The sequence below is a fragment of the Erpetoichthys calabaricus genome, chromosome 12, assembly GCF_900747795.2.
Source record: "Erpetoichthys calabaricus chromosome 12, fErpCal1.3, whole genome shotgun sequence".
Lineage (NCBI taxonomy): Eukaryota > Metazoa > Chordata > Cladistia > Polypteriformes > Polypteridae > Erpetoichthys > Erpetoichthys calabaricus.
In genome coordinates, this window is record NC_041405.2 from 18039385 (window position 1) to 18064609 (window position 25225).

At 40.6% G+C, this 25225-nt stretch overlaps 2 protein-coding genes across 2 annotated transcripts; both read right to left on the reverse strand.

Annotated features, from left to right (window-relative positions):
- Positions 1-686: 686 nt before the first annotated feature.
- LOC114662981 (E3 ubiquitin-protein ligase TRIM47-like) lies at positions 687-17358 on the reverse strand. Its single transcript, XM_028816732.2, has 6 exons — positions 16650-17358; positions 15673-15768; positions 10621-10854; positions 6504-6657; positions 6280-6339; positions 687-2997 (listed from the first exon to the last, which is right to left on the reverse strand). Exons 1-6 carry the CDS (start codon positions 17220-17222, stop codon positions 2465-2467), a joined length of 1650 nt encoding a protein of 549 aa, XP_028672565.2. The 5' UTR covers positions 17223-17358; the 3' UTR covers positions 687-2464.
- Positions 17359-19760: 2402 nt separating this feature from the next.
- On the reverse strand, positions 19761-23975 carry LOC127529858 (E3 ubiquitin/ISG15 ligase TRIM25-like). Its single transcript, XM_051934909.1, has 2 exons — positions 22609-23975; positions 19761-19772 (listed from the first exon to the last, which is right to left on the reverse strand). The coding sequence occupies exons 1-2, from the start codon at positions 23233-23235 to the stop codon at positions 19761-19763; spliced, it is 639 nt and encodes a 212-aa protein (XP_051790869.1). The 5' UTR covers positions 23236-23975.
- Between the last annotated feature and the right edge of the window lie 1250 nt (positions 23976-25225).

Here is a 25225-nt window from a genome sequence, read left to right on the forward strand (position 1 = left end):
CCTGTTTCTGTTGTCTGGGGCCTGAGTAAGCAGGTAGCAGACTTTAGGGTCAGGCTGCCTGGGTTGAGGCCTATCTTTAGGAAAGCCAGTAAACACTCCAGGTTTTGTGGGCCTTTTTAGAGGCTTCACACCCTTTTCTATTTTGAGTGCGCTTGATTCACTACAAATATACCTTTGGAGATGCATTCTTACCTAGTTGACAAGTACCAGAACTAGTAACCTTTATGTGCCAAAATTGTAATTGTACATAGAAATATTTAAGTAGCGTTGAAACAATCCTCATGTTTAATGATGAGTGAAACAATTCATAAGAAACTGAATTCAAAGTAAAACTCTGTATTTTACTTTGTTAAACAAAAATTGCAACATAAATTGCATTTCACTTCCAATGAAATATGTGGCTTTCACACAAGAAGAAAGGTGTTCTGTTCCGGTCTGGAAATGTTTTATTGTATTAAGTCTGCTTTTCATTTAGTATTTGAGTAAAGATCTCTAGTGGAAAAAAATGCCAGTAGTATTCTTGTACTCATTAGGATAAAGTGTTGCTTTCTTAGCAATGGTGTAGGAGTTCATATTTAGCAGAAGGTGCTCTTTCTCCCCTGGGATGTGTTTCTTGATGCAGAACTGACTAGAACCAATATTATCCCATTTGTATCCATGGCGGAAATAATTACAAGAGAGAGAAATATGGTACCAAAAGAGATAGATGTATTTAACTTGCTTTAAAAGATAACATTCATTCCCAGAATACAGTGCATAATCATATATACTGTACATACATATTCGAGCCGGAGAGAAGCCAAGGGAGATCACAGCCAAGTGGGAGAATGCTGACAATCAGATGTCCCATCCAGTAAGGAATGTTGGCAGCATAGTGAGACGTTGTGCTGGATCCTCATCATTATAAACTTTAACAAAATTACATATTCATAAAATTCTTTTCAGATATGGGCAACTACCAGACGAACTGTCTGGTTATTAATATCTTCACCTGTTCTTATCACTTATCACAGACTGTGGGTTTTAACCATAGTGGTCAAGTAGACGTCATGGCAGGGGAATATCGTTGCTTCCCAGGTGACCTTACGCTCCCTCGGCTTACTGGCCAGGTGAGTGAACAGGATCCATCCCAGCAGGGACGCCAGTTGGTCCCGCACCTCTTTTAAAATATCCAGTCAAATCTTTGAATGCTTTTTTGGTGGATAAAGCAGGGATTCAAAGGTGACCTCACCATGTTGTCAAAACTGCGACTGAAAACACTTGTGAACAAAATGCAGTAGAAAGTGGAAAGGGGTAGCTAGTACTTCCAAAACTATCCTAGTATGTGATTGGCGAAACACTGATGAAGCTGCTGTAATTTAATAAACTTGCCTACTAAAAAATTGGTTTCATGGTAAGGTCCATATTTGACTAGGCACTTTACCGATCCGTGGTGTTGAAGCAGTAGCGGACTTTAAAGACAAAACTCTCTGGTCAATCTACATCCCTGTCATGAATTGTATGTAATGACCAAAGAATGAAACCACAAGTTCAAGCGGCAGAAATGAGGTTTCTCCACAGGGTGGCTTGGCTGACACTCTGTGATTGAGTGAGAAGCTCAGTGATTCATGAGAAGCTCAGAGTAGAAGCTCAGCAATTCATGAGAAGCTCAGAGTAGAGTCGCTGCACCTCTGGATCAAGAACAGCTAGATGAGGTGGTCTGGGCATGTCGTAAGGATGCCCCCAGGTTGCTCTGGTCAAGTCTCACAGCGCAGAGAACCCTGCTACAGACACTGAAGGCATTACATCTCTCAGTTGGCTTGGAAATGCCTGGGAATTCCACAGTAAAAAGCTGGAATCTGTAGCTGGGGACGGGGAAGTCTGGGCTGACCTGCTTGGCCTGCTGCCACCAAAACCCTCACTAGGAAAAGTAGCTGAGAAGATGAGATGAGATACTTGCTTACTGTGTTGCACATAGAATTTTGCTGTACTGTGTGTAGTTGGCAGTAAACTGAAGCTACATTAACCAAAAATAAGTTCCCAGAAGGTGGCGCAGTATGAGTGGCATAATCAGATGCCAAGAATGAACTTGTCTGAGTGTCCCTGGTCACGACACTCTCTTTCTTTTAAATGAACTCAAAGCCTGGACTCTAGTGTGTGTGGAGGGACTGCAACCTGCAGGCCATATGTCTACTTTCATTACCATTGTGATCCATGAAACAAACATTTTTGAAAGGGAACAGCCACAGAGGATTGCATAAAAAGCAGCAAAATTAGCCCAATTTAAAGGGACTCGATAAAAAGGATTACCAGAAAAATGGTACTGATGACCGCAGGATTTAGCTTTCTTCCTCCCGTTTGCAGATACAAATTCAGTTCCAATTCCGCTCTGCCAGCATGTAGGCCTTTGAACTTTATCTAAATGCCTGTTTACCCCTAATTGAACAAATGAGACAGAACTGAGATGACCAGATGCGGGTAGAAGTCACCGGTTAGACAGGTTTAGTGGGCTGATTGATACTCTGCCGAGAACATAAAAAGCTGGATACAGTGGCTGAGTGAAGGTGGCCTTGAACCTGTGCAGAAGAGTCATTGTATCTGAGATACTAAAAAATGAGAGAGAGCCTGCAGGATAGTCCAAAAACACACCAATTCTGGGGGACCGCTGCTCTCTTATCTCAGTCATCTTGTTATTATGCCATGCAGAGTAGCTGGAATGAGTGCAGCAGACACTCCAGGATCTGTCATTGCGTCCAATAAGACAATCAACACTCCATCCTTTCCTGCAGATTCCTGCGTATGCGACTCCGATGAAAATGCAATCACCGCTCCACTCCACCTCCCAGTAGCACCGGGTGTTAAACAGGGCCTCACTGCCCAGAAGTTGGAGCCAACAGTCAAACCTGTCAGGGTGATCAGGATATGAGAATTGTCCTCCTGAAGCTACTGTCCTGTTCGTTTCAGTCAGATGCAGCCCCTCGTTCAGCGTGTTGGGGTCAAGTGTGAGGGGATAAGAATCTGAAAATGTAAGAAAGAACAAAAAAAACTGTGACAACATGACTTAACTCAGAAGGAGATCATGCCTATATATGGGGACCACAGTGGACAGCTAGATCGAAAGAAGTATGGCTTTCTTTCAAATGTATTGTTTGCTTTAATTATCTGTAAATATAAAAATCACATCAGTCAGTTTTATGTTTCTGTGAGCATTTCATCTCAGTATATACTTTCTGACATGGACAAAGCTATCTTTAATGTTGATTCAGCTCATTGAAGGGTGTCACAACTGTCATGATTTGAGCTAGGACAGGTGAATGGCCATTTGTATAGTCATTTTACTCTGACTGGTGGAAGATGGAGTCTGTCTGGGCAGAAATAAATTGGAGAAAGGAACCAATGCCATATGGGACACCAGCTCCGTGAAAGTCATGTTAACATAGGACCATCCAAACCACTTTGGATTTACTTTGGATTATGGGAGGAAACAACATATTTGCATGAGAAAAGAGCATTTGGTGGGTGTTTTTGTCTATCTATAGCAGGGGTCCCCAACTCTGGTCCTGGAGGGCCCCAGTGGCTGCAGGTTTTCATTCTAACCCTTTTCTTAATTAGCGACCTGTTTTTGCAGCTAATGAACTTTTTTGAATTTTAATTACCTCGTTTTTTTAATATTTGTTCCCCTGAATTTATTCATCGTTCCTCTGATTTGCTTCATTTCTTTCCTTAAATGGCACCCAAACAGAAATGAAATGTGAAACAAGTGAGCCAACAGAAGACCAACTAAGTCAAGGCCCCAAACTCCAACCAGTTGCTTAATTATGCACCAAGTCTTGTTGTTAATTAAACCCGTTCTTTAATTCCATGGCTCATTGCTGCTCTCATTGTGCAGTCATTTCCAAAATTGTCCATTTTCTCTTTTCTAAGATCACTGGTTAAATGTTCTGTGGACCTGAGCAGATCAGCATCACCTTCACCTTTCTTTATTTTCAGATATCGTATGATCGACAATGTTTTGCTGGTCATGTTTTGGCTCATTTTATATCTCATTATTGTTTGGGAAAAATAAACAATTAAGAGTTCTGAGTCTTCAAGGGCCAGTCAATTAAAATTAATTCAAAAGAAGTTAATCAGCCGCAGAAACAGGTCACTAATCAAGAAACGTGTTAGAATGAAAACCTGAAGCCAGTGTGGCCCTCCAGGACCGAAGTTGGGGACCCCTGATCTACAGTAAGTTCATGGAGGAAGGAGTAAGAATGCAAAAACTAAAACTGGAATTGTAAGCGGTGTGAAATTAGTTGCATGAGTATAACTGTACGAGGGGTTAAGTGTTAACTTAAATTGAACCCTTTAGTCTTTGCCGGATGAAATGCTAGTGTCTCATCCATTACCTACACTACCTCTCTATCAATGTCGCTGCCGTCATGAGATGAGAGTTTGTTCTTTTTGTGTGTAATTGGATTCTATAAGTGTAGTAAATCCTTGTAGTCACACAGTCTGCTCCAACTCTGCTTTATTAAGTAATCGACATAAATTGGGAAACTTGTGCAAATTGTTTGCTTTAACTTTGCAAGCCTTAATTAAGTTTAATTGCTGAAGAATATCTGTAGGTTGTAACCTATTGGTTGTTCCCTGAAGAAGGCCCATTTATATTATTCTGATATTTCCTTTATTTCAATTTCTGCTAACCTAAACTTTAAATTTAAACCTCTGGCAGTTTACAGTTTACCTTTTCTTCATTTTAGGTCATTCTTTGTATTTCAACTGATTAAATTGGAAGAAAAACTGGAAAAGGTGTTCTAAAACTTTTGACTTGTAGTGCAAATCCACAGAGATAAGAATATATATATTTTTTTAAAAATGGGGTTTGTGAATGTCCACACCACATATTCACAACAAGTTTCCTTAGTAACTCCAATCTCTTCATACCTCCTTACTAAAAGTCACAGATGGCTTCAAACTAAATGCATTTCTTGCCCAGTAGGAGAGGACTAAGAAGAGTCACAATATACCTGTTAACACCAAATCAAACAGTGCCAGTGCTTATGACTATGACCTTCTACCTTAGAATCTCTGGACATCGGAAAACTATCCCTTAACATGGTGGCCCTATACTCTACGTTATATATATTGTCACACACGTGCGCATGGGAAGCAGCTAAAGGGCCTGAATGAGAGTAATTCCATGCCAGACCAGGGGATGGTGGAGTGTACTGTCTTTCCACTGCAGACCAGTTATGGGAAATTCCACCTGGTTCCGATGACGCCACTTTCCAGTTCTGGCCCTGATGATGTCACTTCCTCTACTTTCCTTTAACTCTTTCAGGGTGGATGTCGACTTTTGTCGAAATTCAGGGGTAGAGGACGGTAATCAACTGTAAACTGTGATAAAACTCACTGTTATATTTAATTCAACTCTGTTTAAAGCTTTGTTGATTTGACCGAGATTTCCTATGTGTGTGTGAGCAACGAAGAGCAAACACCCCCTCAAATGGCATCGACATCTGGCGAAACACCAAAGCGAATGGGCATAACAAAATACTCTGTGGACGACTTTTTGCATATCATCTCACTGAGTTGGACTGTGAGTTGTTGAATTTTGATGTAAGTGATCTGGAGATCGGAAACGAAAGTGAAGGGACCAGCGTCAGCTGATCATGGTGCTGAACATGTCCATGTAGCTAGTGGGCCTACGCCAACGTTCACCCGGGAGGACCGCCTCTTACGATGACAAGAGGTACAAACCAGATTGCGTCACACTGTGACCACTATTGCTGTTCGAAGACAGCCAGGCAGCTGGCTCATCGCATATTCCTGCTGGTCACTGAGTTGCCGAACGGGTGCGGACAGCAGCCATGGTATGCAGCAAAGGACGTTTTATATTGATTTCTGTGCGCTTTTCAGAAAACTGGACAAATATTCAGCCCTCAAAGAGTTAAAACCGCCATCTTTGCCTCATCAAGTCAGTTGTGTTTTTGACTCAAACCTGTATACATCTGTACACACAATTCAATATTTTGCAGCCAGAAATAATTATACGGGTGGCTGCCCTATCTTTGACAATGTATATAAATAATGTAGAGTATAGGGCCAACATGTACAGTATATATATATATAAATATATATATATATATATATATAATATATATATATATATATATATATATATATATATATATATATATATATATATATATATATATATATATATATATATATATATATATATACATTTCCTTTTTTTCCACAAAGATAATGAAATAGACACATTAAGCAGTTAATTCAGAAACTAAATTGGCTTACATTTTAAAAGATGATTTCTTTTTGTCAAATTCTGTAGAAAATAAACTGGATCTTCATCACCTAATAAGTAAACAAACAAACAAATAAATAAATAAATAGGAATGCAATTCAAGTAATGATGTTGAAAAACAAGGCACAATTTGTTCTTCAGCATGATATAATCAACATGATTCTTGTCAAACTATTACCCCCATATCCAGATTAAAATTACTAGTGTGTCACACCTTTAGATTTCAAAAACTCCCAGCCACTGCTTTCTTCCAGGTTCTTCTTTAACTCTGACAGTTCCCCCCATAATGTTTCTGGAAGCAAATTTCTGTTGACCGTGAAGTTGGGTTCAACATCATCTTCAGGATGGACGATGACAGGCTGGAACTTCTACAGGAGTTAGCAGAAGAAAGTTTAACATTAGAGAAATGAAAGTGGGAGAGAAACACTAGGGTATCATCCGAATATCCTGTATCACTGCTAGGAAACTCTTCTATTTCCCCTGTGCTTTTGCCATTGCTTTTTCACAGGCTGAGGTTAAGGGCTATTTATATTGATTTGCATATTCAAAGAGGCGTAATTCTGGGAGGAGTTTAGGCGGGGCAGCAGGCACGTGCACGTGTGTTACTTTCCACGCTGACCGGGATTTATGTAGCAGAAGAACGTGGAAGTTTGCATACGCATAGATTCATGCATCTGGATTTTTTTATGTGTACGCACATTTCCACTTTTGTCCATATGCCATGTTTTAGTGTGAATTCTACACACGGCTTTATGAGCGCTCACAGACTGCCATGATTGAGCGACGAATATTTTGGATTTGTTGAGCTAAATAAAGCACAATAGCTGTTTTTCTTTAAGAAAAACTTGTTTAGTGTATTTTTGTCACATAAGAAACACTACGTAAAATGAGACCCCTGGCGTTCACAGATCTTCATTATTGCACTAAGGACACAATGTTTCATGAATCAGAGATGCTGGAAGGGCGATTTCGGGATATCTGAAGCAAGTCTAAGAAGATGCAAACTGCATCTTCATCAGGATAAGTAATCCACATAACCTAGACCCCAAGATAAAATATCAGCTCGATATTTGGGTCATGATATTACAATATTGTGATTTTATACTTTAAAATAATACATATTTTGATTCTAGTCTAGAATATGATCTGTAGATGAGAGATGAAATTCTGCCTTTAGTGGAGGAGTACAAGTATCCCGGGGTCTTGTTTGCAATTGATGAAAACAGGGAATGTGAGATCAACAAGTAGAGAGGAGAGGCAGCAGCTGTTCTGCATGTGCTGTACTGGTCTATGGTGGTGAAATGTAAGCGGGGTCTAAAGACAAAACTCTTGGCTTACTGGTTAATCTACAACCCTGTCCTCACCTACAGTGCCCTACATAATGTTTGGGACAAAGAGACATTTATCCTCAAAGTTCAAGATAACAAATCAAACAATTCTGACATGATTAAAGTGCACATTGCAGGCTTTAATTTAAGAGCATTTGCATACATTTCGGTCACATCATGTAGAAATGACATCACTTTTTCTTCATGGTCCCCCATTTCAGGTCACCATAGTGTTTGGGACACAGCAATGGAAGGTCTATTAAAGTTGCCATATTTAGCAGTTTATCGCATATCTCAGTTATGCAATGACTGCTTGAAATCTGCAATTTATAGACATCACCAGGTGCTGAGGATCTTCTCTCTGCTCTGCCAAGACTCTAATGCAGCCATCTTCAGCTCCTGCTTGTTTTGGACGCTTGTCTTCAGCATATGGAAGGCCTGCTCAATTGGATTTAAATCAGATGAGTGGCCTGGCCATTCAAGAATTTTCCATTTTTTAGCTTTGAAAAACCCCTGTGTTGCCTTAGCAGTAGGTTTGGATCATCATCTTGTTATAGGATGAAGTGCCGTCCAATGCGTTTGGAGTCATTTACTGGAACTTGAGCAGATGAGATGTTTCTGTACACCTCACAATTCATTGTACCACTCAATATATGAATGATATAGTGCAATGAAAAATATTGCAACCACAAACGCATTTAAGATTCCCTTATGTTATGTTTCACAATAATCTGAAGCCTAGGCTGAAAACCAAAGGCAGTGCAGCTATTACTGTTGAACATTTAGTCAACTTAATTGGTTTCTTCTTTTAAGATTCTTTAAAACAGGGGTCCCCAACTCCGGTCCTGGAGGGCCCCAGTGGTTGCAGGTCTTCATTCTAACCCTTTTCTTAATTGGTTCACCAGTTTTTGCTGCTAATTAACTCCTTTTTCTTTCATTTTAATGGACTTGTTTTAAAAGATTTGTTCTCCTGAATTTCTTCGTTGTTCCTCTGAATTGCTTTGTTTCTTTCCTTAAACAGAAATGAAATGTGAAGTGAGTGAGCCAACAGAAGACCAACTGAGTCAGGGCCAATTTCACTCCAACCAGTTGCTTAATTAGTTGCTGAGTCTCGTTGTTAATTAAACACGTTCTTTAATTTCATGGCTTGTTGTGTAATAGCAGACATTTCCGAAATTGTTGATTTTTATTTAGTTTTCTAAGAGCACTGGTCAAATGTTTTTGGGTCCTGAGCAGATCAATATACCTGAGACCTTCATCTTTCTTTATTTTCAGATATTGTATGATGGACACAGTTTGTTGGTCACGTTTTGACTTGTTTTACATCTCATTATTGTTTGGCTGCTAATTAAAGAAAACAAACCATTAAGGGTTCTGAGTCTTCAAGAGCAAGTCACTAAAAATTAATTCAAAAGAAGTTAATGAAAGTCTGCAGCCACTGGGGCCTCCCAGGACTGGAGTTGGGGACCCCTGCTTTAAAACATCTTATACAGTGGAACCTCGGTTTGCGAGCATAATTCGTTCCGGAAACATGCTCGCAGTCCAAAGCACTCGTGTATCAAAGCGAATTTTCCCATAAGAAATAATGGAAACTCAGATGATTTGTTCCACAACCCAAAACTATTCATATAAAAATGATTAATACAAAATATAAAGTAAAAATACATAAAACAAATTAACCTGCACTTTACCTTTAGAAAGAATCATGGCTGGTGTGAGTGAGTTTCTAAACTCTTGTGGGATTCCACCCAACGGGTCGACACACGGAAGAGCGTCCCAAAGCAATCGCAGTCTCCCAGCGCTGTATCAGTTCGCCGTAAAAGCGAATCCAAAAAGATCACGGACATGCTATAAGCGCCTGCCGTCAATGGGTGATACAAGGAACAAGGTACATTATAAATGCGCAGGGCACAGTACTACTTGGCCACGACCCTGTCTGACTGCTGTGTCTGTGTATAGGAGAGCGGCAGATCCCGCTACAATAAATAACCGCACTGTTGCTGTTTCAAGCTGAATAAATCTGGTGTTGCTAAAGTACTGAGACTCAGCTTCGTGTTTTGGGGTGCAAGATAGGGACTCGCACGTCACAGCGCGCGCACACACACACACACACAGTCACAATGCTGTAGTAAACACTATTCGCTCGTACGAATGTTGACTATATGAGTGAGGCACACCGACTAAGATGGAGAATAGGAGACAATTACCCACAATCCCACAGCGAGAGAGAGAGAAATACCATCAGCTCAGTTGTGATCACATGACACTCAGCAGACAAAGCGTATGCATACTACTCGTACTGCAAGACCTCGCTCGTTTATCAAGTCAAAATTTATTAAAAATTTTAGCTCGTCTTGCAAAACACTCGTAAACCAAGTTACTCGCAAACCGAGGTTCCACTGTATAGTAAATATGGAGTTGCTTCTACCAATAAAAATAGTGAATATATAATCTGAGTGGTTATTTCCTTCTATTTATTTTAATTAGTAGGCAGCCTAAAGTTGTAGGCATCAGTACTACACGTCCAGTGTCCCAAGTTCAAATCCCGACCCTATCTGGTGTCTAACCATTCCAGCTTTCCTCCCACATCACAAAACTGTCAGTATTCGGCTAATTGGGTGCAGGATTGGACCCTGTGATGGTCTGTCCATGTCCAGAGCTCATTCCTATCATTAACTTGAATTGAGATACTGTAGAATGTCAGCCTCTGTGACACTAAATTACATTAAGAAGGAGCAAAAACATTATGTACTTTTCACACACCATTCTTAAAATCTTCATTAATATTTTTCAGTTTTATTTTTTAATATATTATTATTCAACTATGACGCTTTTGTGTTAAACTTAGAATCTGGTGAAGTTCTGATGCTTCATTTCATCTAGTCAAACCTAAAATGATTTCATGTGAACCACATTGCGAAACCAGCTGAAAACGTGATATTTCAACACTTCAGTTCTTAGTACTGTTGTTTTTAAAATTTTGCTCATAAGCAGCAATATTACCTGCAGGAAGTGAATGTGGTCGTCCTTCTCAGAGAGCTCGACCAGTTCAGTGTCTCTCCTCACCAGCTCCTCAATCTCCTCCTCCAGTTGCTTTATGACCTTTTCAGCCTTCATCACCTCCCTCTGCTCGTGGTCTCTGATCACCTCGGTCACCTCAGACCTCAGCCTCTCAATGGATTGAAGCAGAGAAACGAAGGTCTCATCATTTTTCTGCTCTTCTCTCTCTGCAAAGCTCTGATCAGAAGAACACAGCAATTCTGTTAGGCCTCACATGGTACTGGAATTAGAAGGGACTTCCATGATACAACCCTGCCTCAGCCTCATGAATGGTGACAAGAATGAGGGACGTTCAAAACATTTCCACACTTTTTTTTAACTCTCTTTAATAAGAATTTCAAAAACGAATCACATCATTTTTCTACATAGTCACCTTCCTTTGCGATGCAATTTTCCCAGTCACACGACACTCTCAGACACGATCAATCACTACTCCTCCCACCTTTATGGTTTCCAATGAAAACATAAAACTGCGGAAACTTTTTGAACATCCCTCATGTATTCAAGACAGAAGGCAAGTATAGTTGCTCCTTAATTATTATTAACTAGCCATGCATACCCATCAAAAAACAGGTAATAGAATAAATGTAATAATATTTGATATCTCTTGCTATACATGTTCCCTCAGCATTCCTTTCCTCTGTATCCTCATGTGTCTCAAGCTCTTTTGCCCGAGTGCATTACTGTAAAGCCTTCCTCTCATACGCTGTCATTTCAAGGCACCCTACTCGTCTTCTGTCTGCTTTTTCAATACCATCAATGGTAGACCGGCCCCATTACCCACTGTGAAAACATCATTAGTATTCTTGCAAAACGCAACTCAGGTTGCACCTCATTAGCTACCCAACGTCGCTTGATAAGTCATTTGCTTGCTGTCATTGAAGTAATAATAGCAATAATAATCATAATAATAATAATACATTGTGGGCGGCATGGTGGTACAGTGGGTAGCGCTGCTACCTCGCAGTTAGGAGACCCGGCTCTTCCCTGCGTGGAGTTTGCATGTTCTCCCCGTGTCTGCGTGGGTTTCCTCCGGGTGTTCCGATTTCCTCCGACAGTCCAAAGACATGCAGGTTAGGTGCATTGCCGATTCTAAATTGTCCCTAGTGTGTGCTTGGTGTGTGGGTGTGTGTGCCATGTGGAAGGCTGGCACCATGCTCAGGATTTGTTCCTGCCTTGCACCCTGTGCTGACTGGGATTGGCTCCAGCAGACCCCCGCCACCCTAATTCTGTTAGACCTCAGTGCAGCATTTGAAACTGTCAGACATGACATCCTACTGTCCAGAATGGAGAACATGCTGGGTATCTCTGGCACTGCCCTCCAGTGGTTCAAGTCCTATCTGACTGATAGGCAAGAGTTTGTTAGTCTTGGCAACAGCAGATCCAACTCGGTGCCAGTCACACAAGGAGTCCCTCAGGGCTCTGTCCTCGGCCCTCTGCTTTTCTGTATTTATATGCTTCCCCTTGGCCATATTATCCGTAGCTATGGACTGGGTTATCATTTTTATGCAGATGATACTCAACTCTACTTCAATGTTAAAAGTGGAACTTCATCAGAGCTTTCTCAGCTCACAACCTGCCTTAATGAAATTAAAACCTGGATGGAGAAGAACTCTTTAAAATTACATTGCAATAAAACTGAACTCCTGCAGATTGGGACTAAAATGCAACTTAATAAAATGAGCTCCTTCCCAGTCCATCTTGGCAGTGATCTCATCAGACCTGCCTCTACTGTAAAAAATCTTGGTGTCATTTTTGATTCCTCCCTCTCTTATTCCGCCCACATAAATCACATTAAGAAACTTTCTTACTTTCACCTCCGTAACATATCCCATGTTCGCTCCTTCCTCTCCTTTTCTAACACTGAGAAACTCGTCCATGCTTTTATCACATCCCGCATCGATTATTGTAATTCCCTACTGGCAGGTGCCCCTTCTAATCTTATATCACAGCTCCAGCTTATTCAAAACTCAGCTGCAAGAGTCCTTACACGGACCAGCAGCAGCGAGCACATCACACCATCCTGCTCCGTCTTCACTGGCTCCCTGTGTCCTACAGAATCGAATATAAAATCCTACTAATAACCTACAAAGCTTTAAATAACCTCGCACCAAACTACATCAGTGACCTTCTCCATCACTATGTGCCTGTCCGCCCACTAAGGTCCTCTGATTCTGGCAACCTTGCTGTGCCCCTCACTAATCTACACTCCATGGGTGACAGGGCCTTCAGCTGTATAGCGCCCAGACTCTGGAATGACCTACCGAAATTAATCAGGTCAGCTGACTCCATGAATTCTTTTAAAAAACAACTCAAAACTCATCTGTTCAGGAAGGCTTTTAGCTCTACTTGACTTTATTACCCTTCTCTCAGTTTACTTCTCTGTCAAGATGCTCATGTAACCTGTATGTGTGTGCGAAACCATCAATTATGTGGTCTGTTTTTTTTCAGAATTTACTGTCTTAATCTTCTTTATTTATTTATCTGGTTTGTACAATGCTATATACTGTATTCGCTGCCGTTCTTTATTATATTCTGTAAGTGCCTTGAGCATGGGAAAGGCGCTATATAAATAAAATGTATTATTATTATTATTATTATTATTAGGATACAGCGGGCTGGATAATGACATTGTATTGATATAATTCCTTTCCCATGTTTCATTTTAACTCCCTTTTCGTAAAAATAAAAAAAAAATGTCACAATCAGGAATTAACTTCTAAAGTTTCGTGTCATCATCCCTACCACTATGGCACCAAAGCCAAAGTAACCAATCAGATTGCTCAGAGTGACTGGATACACACACACACACACACACACACACACAGAAGCATTTTATTATGTAGTAGATGACTAACTGGTTGTTAAGGAAATTGTCTTCGTATTAGTCAGTTGTTTCTCTCCTGTCTAAACTAACAGCTTCCATGACACATGGACTGAGTATGCAAGCAGGAAATTTATTTTTTTTCCTGATGTAAAACATTAATAAAACACTTTAAAAGATAATAGACCTGAGAATTAAACTTAAGATAGGTTCATCTTTTAGTTTCTTTATTCAGTTAGCATTGATTTCATACAATCATTCATTAATCCATTTTAGAACCTGCTTTTTCCAGTCTCTGGCCACAGGACACTATGGGCACAAGGCAGAAATCAGTCCTGCTGTAGACGTCACTCCATCGCAGGGCACACTTTCTTATACGCTCACACCAGGCCACCACTACAGTGCATTAAATCCTACAATTCTGGCTCATCCGTAACTTCTTATCGAGACTCAGTTATCTACGGACACAACTACCGGTATAACAGGTCATCTGATTCTTAGCCTTGACATGTTTAACCACTCCAGTCGCACCTCCTGGGTTTGGTTGTACCGCAAGTCAGGTGCTGGGGTGTGAAGAATCACCTTAGCCAAAGTGGCCAAATAAAAAACAACAATAGACGTCACCTGGGTACCCGTCACCATTTTGTTAAATGATAACAATATCATGCCAACTTAATCCAAGTCAGGGTAACACAGCACTGGGCACAAGGCAGAAGATAGCCCTGAGTGGGGTTCCAGTCTTTGTCCACCACAAACACACTCAAAGGGTCAACTCGGAATTCGCTATCAATATAAAACACACATGCTTGGGGATGTGGATGAAAAAGTGCATTCCTGTAGGAAAAGAGCATGGAGACACAGAAAGAAGATGCAAATTCTACACAGATGTTGGATTTGGGAGGAAGCAGCATTGACCTCTGCACTAGCATACTACACGTTCATTGACTGATGAGCTTTTTGTTATATATTCTTATCTTCTGTATACTTTTAAGTACAACCAATTCCACAGGGTGATGAACAACAGGAACACTTTATTTAACGAAACTGAATCAACCACAAACGCAATTATCTTTCTCACACACGTGTCTCTCTATCGCTCATTCCATACACACTCTTTGCTCCAAACTCCACACCCCCGTATTTATATTACACTTGTGCACACCACCACGCCCTTTACCATATAAGAAATAACAGGATACCCCTTGACATTTACAAATGAAGATGTACACATAAAACTTTTGAACTGGTATTACAAACCACAAAGAGTCTGGGTGAGTGGGACGTGTGTGCAGTGGCAATTTATGTCAACAAAAATGTGTTTTATCTCCTTCATAGTTTATATATTATATATAAAATGACAGGAGACGCCACGTGGGTTTCTTGTGGCTCTGCTTTTTCTCACAGCCATACATCATGTGCAGTGATTTTCTAATTTTTCAGCCACCACTGTAAATGTGCAGCTCAGGAGCTGCTTGACCGTCTCATAAGTTTAAATTTATCTTCCCATACTGAATATCCATTTTATTACACATTTACACAGACCTGCCTAAGTGGGTGTTTGTGATTTTCCTTTCAGCACTGAGAACAACCTGGGAACCAAAACTATTGATGGGAATCCAGTCTGTTGGACATTGATTTTTAAGAAAATTGGCTGTGCATTGAGTTACTGATCAATTTTAATTCATGACCATTGATCTCAGGGTTTTCTCTAGCTGAAGACCCTGACCAGCTGGGATGCCTGGCAGTGCCCAGGGTGGGGGCACCAACTGAATTTTAAAATGAAACCTAGCCTATAGTGTTGCCCTGTACAAATGGAAAATGTGTGTAAAATGTACTGGAGAAAAGTGAACAGTGTGAATTTACATAGCAGACGAACACAAGCACAAATACACCTTCAACTTTATAGATTAGAAAAGTAGGAAATATTGATTTTCCACCACTCAGGCCCCTTACACTTCATTTGTTCTTGAATTCTTCAAACCTCTCTCTCTAGTTTTCATGCTCATTTTTTCCTGGGATATACTTTTCCTACTATGCACATAATGGAGCAAAGATAAATCTAAAACCTGACCTACCATGGGAGACCACGCTGACGGCAGCGATAACACCATCTTGTACGTGTCCTTCTATTTCACGGCTCAGATCAGCAGCCAAAAAAATAAAACACTCACCTTGAGCTGCACCACGGTCTCCTTCATCTCCGTGACTTTACTTTTCTTTTCACAAATTCTCGCCCTTACTTTCCTCAGTGACTCCCCCACCTGAGACTAAGGAGAGAGATAAAAAGAAAAAAATTGAAAATACTTTTAATAAAAAAAAAATAGGATGATGACCCTTGTGTCTCTGAATGAGCAGGATAACGTAATGATTGTATTTTCACCCACAAAAAATGAAGTGCTGAGAGATTAGACCAAAATTATGAAATTATTTTTGTTTTTGCACCTAAAGTAACTTGGAAGTTTGGGACAAACACGGAAACACGTAATAATATTTTTAAAAGGTATTTGTGGTACAAAGCACACCAATCAAAAATGAAAAGATTGTTAAGTGAGGCTCTGTGTGAAATACAGTAGATAGATAGATAGATAGATAGATAGATAGATAGATAGATAGATAGATAGATAGATAGATAGATAGATAGATAGATAGATAGATAGATAGATAGATAGATTTTATTTTAGTATAGTAGGCAGGATAGATAGATAGATAGATAGATAGATAGATAGATAGATAGATAGATAGATAGATAGATAGATAGATAGATAGATAGATATTAATTTTAGTATTGTAGGTAGGATAAGATCTAGATACAGTAGATATCAAAGGCACTATATATTAACTGACAAGGTGCTATATGCGATTGTTAAGGCAGAAACTATTAGATATTATTAGATGCCTCTTTTTAACTTTTGCAGGTCACTATACACAAAAAATGTGAATCTTAAAAGACAGAAAGCATGTCTTAGGACATATAGGATATGAAATAAGGACTCGTTACTCTTATTCTAGCAATCTATCAAGAGACAGACTAGTACTAACACAGATTTGTACTGAGTTATCAAATCTCAAGGTCCATGATTATTAAAGAGTACGTCTAAACTTCTCCATGTGTCTTGTCATGATTAAGACCCCCCAGCCCACTGCACACCTGTTTCTCCCCTCTCTCGGTCTCCAGCTCCACCAGCTCGTGCTCCTTGTGTCTGACGGCTGCACACAACAGGCACACGCACTTCTGGTCGGTCCGGCAGTACAGCTCTACCGCCGTGTTGTGCTCCACGCACAGTCTCTGTTTTAGGTTGCCGGTCGGCTCGTCCAGTTTGTGTTTCTTCAGCGCCTCAGACTCCCGGTGATGTCTGATGTGCGTTTCGCAATACGAGGCCAGACAGGTGAGGCACGTCTGCACGGCTTTGCGCTTTCGCCCATTACACACGTCACACTTCACGTCTCCTGGTACCCCGCAGATCTGGGGGTCACTCGATTCCTCCTGCTTTGAATTCTCAATGACTTGTGCCAGCAGAGTGTTTTTATGAAGAGCAGGTCTTGGCGCAAAGACTTGTCGGCATTGAGGGCAGCGGCATTCTCCCGTCTTGTCCCAGCAGAGCTCAATGCAGCTCATGCAGTAGTTGTGCCCGCACGGTGTTGTGACCGGATTGCTGAGGGTCTCCAGACACACCGAGCAGGTAAATTGATCCAGAGACTCCGGAGATTTGACATCTGACATCTTTTAACAAGGAGAAATGATCTTGTTTGATTCACATATTTTGCGAAAAGAATGAAAGTGAAATTAAGTTTTATACTTCCTGGTCTTTGAAAAAAGACGAGTCCCTGACATCATCAGCGTCTGCAAGGCAAATCTGGCCGGACATGCGCGTCACCGCTAAGAGCCAAGTTACTGAGAGACAGTCGCGTTAGAACGACGCTGAAGTTGGCTGCTTTGCCAGTCACTGATCAGGACTTTCTGTGCAACCTGCGAGTGTTTAGCCTGTAGATGTCGCTGAAATGCTGTTCTTCGGCGTGCAGTATTTAAAAATTGTCAACTGACGCATCTTCATCAATTGATATCCCCTTATTTTTTTCTTCTGCGCCGTTTCAAAATAATAACATAAGAAAATATGGGTGTTCCACACTACACGATAAGTGGCTGGCGAGTAAGTTGTCACCATCAGCCTCATATATATATATAGATTGTTAAGCAGGTGGGTCTGATATTTGCCTTCAGGACTCATCTGAGGTAAGCACTACCTTCAGAACATAATGGGGCGCTGTCATTGAAAGTAACATCTTACTTTTTTCCTACTGATCTGAGAAACCGCCCATAGAAGGCAACTGACTCCGCCCTCTGTGGTCCATCCATTATAAAAATGAGATGCTCCTGGCATGCTGCATGTCACTCATTTGAGAGCAGACTGATAACTGGAGCTCCTACCTGAAATTGAAGCACCCGAGAAAAGGCTGAAGAAGCCTCTTGTCTAATTTTTAGCTAAACTACTTTTTCATTTTGCTTTACTGAATGTACAGTACCATTGAGCTCCTGTTTTTGTATAAGGGTTGTGTAATCCCTCGCTACTTCGCGGTTCACTTTTCGCAGATTCACGACTTCGTGGGTTTTTAAATACAAGTGATTGCCCACCTATCGCGGAAGTTATGTTCCAGACCCATCAGCAACAGGAGAAAATCCGCGATATAGAAAGACCATATAAATAAACATTTTTATAGTTTAAGCCTTAAAATACCCATCCCACATGCTTTAAACACATGTAAACTTATAAAACACACTTTGTTAACACATATGATATGTGGATGTCGGGCTAAGGATATGAGTAACATCTCACTATTATAAAACATTTTAACTTCACGCAAGACAAGACAGTGAGACAGGAAAATTGGTGATGTACAGGCTTTTAAATTATTGACACGCAGAGCGACAAGCAGCACAAAGCCAGCACAAAGTCCACTTCTCCTTAGCGTTCATTCAGCTCCCCACCCCCTTGACAATGCGAAGTGGCAGGAGCGTACTGCGCCTCCGGAGAGGGGGGTTTGAGCGAACGTGCGTTCAGCCCTCACACACCCTCACTCATCCTCCTCCTTCCGAACGCGCAGAGCGACAAGCAGGCATTTTGGCAGAAGCAGCACAAAGTCCATTTCTGCTCAGCGTGAGTTCAGCTGCCCCCCTTCACAAAGCGAGTGCAGACACATTGACGTCTGATCGCTGCGTGCAGTGTGCAGTGTTGGTCTGCGGTGTTTAAGAATGTAGAAAGTGTTTAAGAGCATAGGAAGTGTTTATAAGAGCGTGGGAAAGGTTAACAAGAGAGTGAGAAAGGTTTGTAAGAGTATGGGAAGGGTTTAATAAAGCCTTAGAAATATGTATAAATAATAAAATAAATATAGGTCGCTACTTCGCGGATTTTCACCTATCGCGGGGGGCTCTGGAACGTAACCCCCGCGATAGATGAGGGATTACTGTATACTAAAAAGGGCAACGCAGTTGGTGCCCCAACACTTCCTCCGTTACCAGTGCACTCCCTCAGTTGACTATATATATAGGTATATCTACTCTTTATATATAAAATCCTAAGCCTAAAAGTGCAACGATTTTGTGCAACGTTTATATGTCACATTTTTATGTCACGCTTTAAATCAGCTTATTTTAAAGCCTACATACAGTATATATGTTTGGTATCATTCTTTTCAGTGTTTATCGAAGTTTAATGTGATGTTGTTAGATTTTCTGATTCTTATTCCGTTTTTAAATTATAAACTAAAAAATATCAAGAACTCACGTCCCGCAAGATGAGAATTTGTGCCAAGAGATTTAACCATGCCCGGGACCGGATATAAAAGACAAAGAGTAGATGACAAAGACAGCTGCTGTACAGGGTTTTAAATGTTCAAAGATCCGCACAAGATGCAGATCACGTGGCATGGCAGCAGCAGCAAGCCAGCAACTGGTCAAGCAAAGAGGATGTAAAAAAACACCATATATGTTTCCCATTGTATCACCGTTTAAAAGAGAGTTTCAGAGGAGCAACCGCAACTCCTTGGGGTGCGTTCAGCCCCCCTCTTCCAAACATGAGCAGGAGAGACGAGAACTGAGTAATGACTGACCTTGGATATTGTTATTGGTCATTGATAAAGAATTTTACATGAACCTGTATTCTTTTTAATTTAATTTAATTTAATTTAAGCTGACTAAGGTCATGTCAAAAGAGTTGCCCAAAAGTAAGCAATGCTTTATGGGAAATGAAATTGCTTAAAGTGCTTACAGAGCAATCTGTTAAGAAAAGAAAAGAACATTGTTGATAGCTAGGGTGATTTCTAAATAAGTTATTTCTTCATTTTACTAAAACCGTGTTTGCTAATTTAAGGTCACAACATCTTTGTGATGAGTTGCCAGATGTAATAAAATTAGCTGGGTCTGTCCAAGTGCAAATTTTGTGGCAAGTAATACAGTCATATGAAAAAGTTTGGGAACCCCTCTCAGCCTGCATAATCGACTCTCCTTTCAACAAAATAGATAACAGTGGTTTGTCTTTCATTTCCTAGGAACATCGTACTATGGTGTTTTCCAAACAAAGATTTTTAGTGAAGCAGTATTTAGTTGTATGAAATTAAATCAAATGTGAAAAGCTAGCTGTGCAAAAATGTGGGTCCCCTTGTAATTTTACTGATTTGAATGCCTGTCACTGCTCAACTTCATAGACAGGTGTGTCCCATCATGAGATATAAAGGTATTTAAGGTGGTCAATTACAAGTTGGGCTTCCCTTTGACTCTCCTCTGAAGAGTGACAGCATGGGATCCTCAAAGCAACTCTCAAAAGATCTGAAAACAAAGATTGTTGAGTCTCATGGTTTAGGGGAAGGCTACACAAAGCTATCTCAGAGGTTTAAACTGTCAGTTTCTGTAACTGTAAGGAATGGAATCAGGAAATGGAAGGCCACAGGCACAGTTGTTCTTAAACCCAGCAGGTCTGGTAGGCCAAGAAAAATACAGGAGCGGCATATGCGCAGGATTGTGAGAATGGTTACAGACAACCCACAGATCACCTCCAAAGACCTGCAAGAACATCTTGCTGCAGATGGTGTATCTGTACATCGTTCTACAATTCAGCGCAATTTGTACAAAGAACATCTGTATGGCAGGGTGATGAGAAAGAAGCCCTTTCTGCACTCATGCCACAAACAGAGTCGCTTGTTATATGCAAATGCTCATTTAGACAAGCCAGATTCGTTTTGGAACAAAGTGCTTTGGACTGATGAGACAAAAAATTGAGTTATTTGGTCATAACAAAAAGTGCTTTGCATGGCAGAAGACGAACACCGCATTTCAAGAAAAACACCTGCTACCTACTGTCTAATTTGGTGGAGGTTCCATCATGCTGTGGGGCTGTGGGGCTAGTTCAGGGACTGGGGCCCTTGTTAAAGTCGAGGGTTGGATGAATTTAACCCAATATCAACAAATTCTTCAGGATAATGTTCAAGCATCAGTCACAAAGTTGAAGCTACGCAGGGGTTGGATATTAATAATAATAATAATAATAATAATAATAATAATAATACATTTTATTTATACAAGGCAATATAATTTACAATGACAATACAGAAAATAAGAAACTGGACAGAACAGATCTTAGTCTCTAGCAAGGCCTGCTGTTTAAACATTAAAACAAAAATGCACCAGTCCAGTCCCCACAACTGATTTCTCTGTGAGGTATTAAGAAAGCCACATAACAGCCAGTCTGCTCACTGCTAATAAATACAATAAAATGCTGGGAATAAATAAAAGAAACCAGAAAGCCAAAATCAAAATCAGAACATCAAATCTCTCCATTGTGTTATTCCTTTTAATCAGTATTACTCATTTAGTCAACTTCTTTATCCAAGGTGACATACAAAATCACCATGTTTTTGTATCAGTGCACAAGAAGGGTTAAGTTATTTGGTCAGAGCCACATAGGTGGGGATGGAATTAGCAACCTGATGTGTTAAAGTCTGATGAGTTAGCAGACCATCTATCTATCTATCTATCTATCTATCTATCTATCTATCTATCTATCTATCTATCTATCTATCTATCTATCTATCTATCTATCTATCTATCTATCTATCTATCTATCTATCTAGCTCTAGCTAGCTAGCAAGTTAGCTAGTTATCCTAAAATAAATAGATAGCCATCTACCTGTAAAATCTGTTTTGAATCTGCTATCTATATTTGTTAAAGGCTTAATGTATAATGCCACTTTTGCTTTCATTATCTGGATGCAATATTTCCACAACTACTAAAAACCCACAGCAATTTGTACACTAAAAAAAATCAGGAGTGGTCTCCCCTACACCTTCTCGTATACTCAGATATGGGGATGGATATTTGAGGAGTAAAGACGATGATTATATTTTTATATTATATAAATTAAAGAACCATCAACAATAAATCAAATCAAATTAATAACATATTGAACAATTATTATAAAAATAAACTTGAATAAATCGGACTGTGCAGCTGCATGAATAAAAGGTAAAGTACCACTTCCGGTTAGTGGAAGTAGCCCAAAAATTGATAGAAATCTACGTTTTGTACCTAATACTTGTATGCAAAATTTGGTTGACCGTACTCAAGTTATCGTGTTTACACACATACACACACACGCACACAGACAGACAGACATACACAGGCATAATTCCAAAAATGGTATTTTTGGACTCATAGACTCCTTCAATAGACTCAGGGAGGTCTAAAACATTGATTAATCAAAATCTCGAAATGGAATTTTTGGGCTATTCCAATACTTTCCCTGTACTTCGTATATTTGAAAGTAAAAACCTCAATATGACATAAGTTGGCATACAAAATATTCAAGACTTTTTCTGATATAAGAAAGGAGGCAGTTACTGTAAAGCCCTACAACCTCTGTACAAATCAATTCAACTATCCGTTTGTCTTTCCCTCAAAGGTTACATTTCTTAATCACATTTTGCTTCTCAAAGAACACAATAATTCCATTCCATTTCAGAACACACTTACTTATACTTTAAAACCAGCAGATTTCCTTCTCATGTAAATTTCAGACTTTAAGCCTCAAACTGATCGTACCTTTTGAGTTGGCCATACCTGTTTCTCCTCTTTCTCCATCTCCATCTCCACCAGGTCATGATTCTTGTGTCTTACGGCTACACACAGTACGCAGACGCACTTCTGATCAGTTCGGCAGAAGAGCTGCACCACTGCCTGGTGTTCAGAGCAGAGTTTCTGTCTCAGGTTTCTGCTCGGCTTCTCCAGTTTGTGTTCCTTCAGAGCTGTAGTCTCCTTATGAGGCTGAATGTGCGTCTCACAATAGGAAGCCAGGCAGGTCAGGCAGGAATGGACGGCTCGGTATTTGCTCCCAGTACAGACATCACAGGACACATCACCCGGTTCTGCATAACTGGCAACCACACCGGGCTCCTCCTGCATTGATTTCAGTATAATTTCAGCAAGCAGGTTGTTTTTTTGAAGAACAGGTCGTGGAAAAAAGGCCTGTCTACACTGAGGGCAGCAGAACACCTCAGCCGTATCCCAGTAATCTTCAATACATTGCTTGCAGTAGTTGTGTCCACATGGGATTGAGACCGGCTCTTTGAGGATATCCAGACACACAGAACACTTGAACCGATCTTGAAACTCTTTTGTTGTCACATTTACCAGTGAGGAGATACTAACCAGGACATGAAATTTGAAGAAATAAGAGTGAAGTATCATTCCACAGTTCCTTGTTCTTTAAGGGAGAGGAATTGAAAGGAATTCTGCAGATCAAGTAACATTATTTGTAATACAAACATTTATTTTTACATAAAATAGTGGATGGATACAGCAGTTGTGTCATTGGCTCCTGATATCAAGATCAGGGGCAGGAAAAGGATGTTAGAAATCATTTTTAATTATTCAGTATCAGGGCCTAAGGGTGTTACAGTGTATCATGGCAAGGCATTGTATGAGACAGAAAAACAAAATACAGGAAGGGGTACTACAGTCAAAAACACAGGCCTCTTCTAAAACTCTTTTATATTGAAGGGGAGCTGAAGTCTATCCTGGCAGCATTAAGTATGAAGTTCGGACTAACTCTAAAGAATGTGTCTACCTGTCAAAGGGCACATCTGCTGTGCTGGTTTACAGTCACTAGTTAAACTTAACTGCATATCTGTGGTGTGTGGGGAAAAAAACATTTCCTTATTACTCCAAGATAAAAACAATAGGGGGAGAATCTACAAACTGCAAATAAGCAGTGATCAGACTGGATCTCAAAACCAGCTTCTTGGAGGTGGGAGGCAGCAGTGCCCACACTTGTTCCTTCATGATATCCTGAAGGATTAAAGGAATATAACATCTGTGATTCTGAAAACTTACAGCAATGATTCTAAAGAAGTACTTTCAAGGCACCTAAGACAAGTGCTAAATAGGGACTGTGGTGGGCAGACAAGACACTACTACAGCAGAAGCGGGTGTTGATAGAATATTGTTCATTGGTCTTTGTATTTGGGGAGCAGATATACACAAGCTGTGGTGGGTTGGCACCCTGCCCAGGATTGTTTCCTGCCTTGTGCCCTGTGTTGGCTGGGATTGGCTCCAGCAGACCCCCGTGACCCTGTGTTCGGATTCAGCGGGTTGGAAAATGGATGGATGGATGGATGGATGGATATACACAAGGAGCCAGAGGTAAGGATAGGCTGGGGGACTGGAGTGTCATTAGCTTTGTTACCCCTATTATGGGCTCAGCAGATACATTGGAGCAGTGGTCTCAAACTCCGGTCCTGTATGGCCATGGTGGCTGCAGGTTTTCATTCTAAACCTTTTTCTTAATTGGTGACCAGTTTTTGCTGCTAATTAACTCCTTTCCTTTCATTGAATTGCTTTTTTCCTTAAATGGCACCAAAAAAGACAAGAAATGTGAAGTGAGTGAGCCAATAGAAGACCAACTAAGTCAGGGCCTCAAACTCCAACCAATTTTACTCTAAGCGGCTCATTACAGTATGTGTGTTTTCTTCTCCAATGTTAACACTAACTTACTAACTAAAAATATCTGTGAATCTTTTGATGGAACAGTCGCAGTTGTTCAAAAATGATCATCCGGCTACAATGTTGGATATCTCTGGGTCCATGGTCCTTGAGGCTGATCCTCCAATTAGTTGTGAACCACCCAGTCTCACTGAGATTGCACAGCTGGTGAACCAGCTGATGGGAGGCAAGGCTGCAGGGATCTGTGGTTTCCAGGGTGAACCTCTCCAGACTTGTGGTAAGGCTGTTCTGCTGGCATTGCAAACAATTTTTTCCCCAGTTAATTCTGGGGTTCATCAGGGGTGTGTTCTGCTCCTACTCTGTTCAATGCTTGTATGGACTGGGTTGTCAGGCAAGGTCGTGGGTTCCAGCGGCTGTGGGGCATCTGTTGGTGAAGAAAGATTCACAGATCTTGACTTTGCTGACGATGCTGTGATCTTCGTGGAGTCAATGGAGGCTCTGATCGGGACACTCTATAGAGACTGAGTGAGGAGTCTGAGTGTCTGGGCTTGCGAGTGTCCTGACAAAAACCAAGAGCCAGGCCTTTAATGACCTCTTGGGCACAGCCATCAGCAGTGTGTCCGTCTGTGGAGAGAGTGTCGACCTTGTTGAGAGGTTTACTTACCTTGGCAGTGACATTCATGTCTCTGGTGACTCTTCCTATGAAGTCAGTAGATGGATCGGGACAGCATGGGGG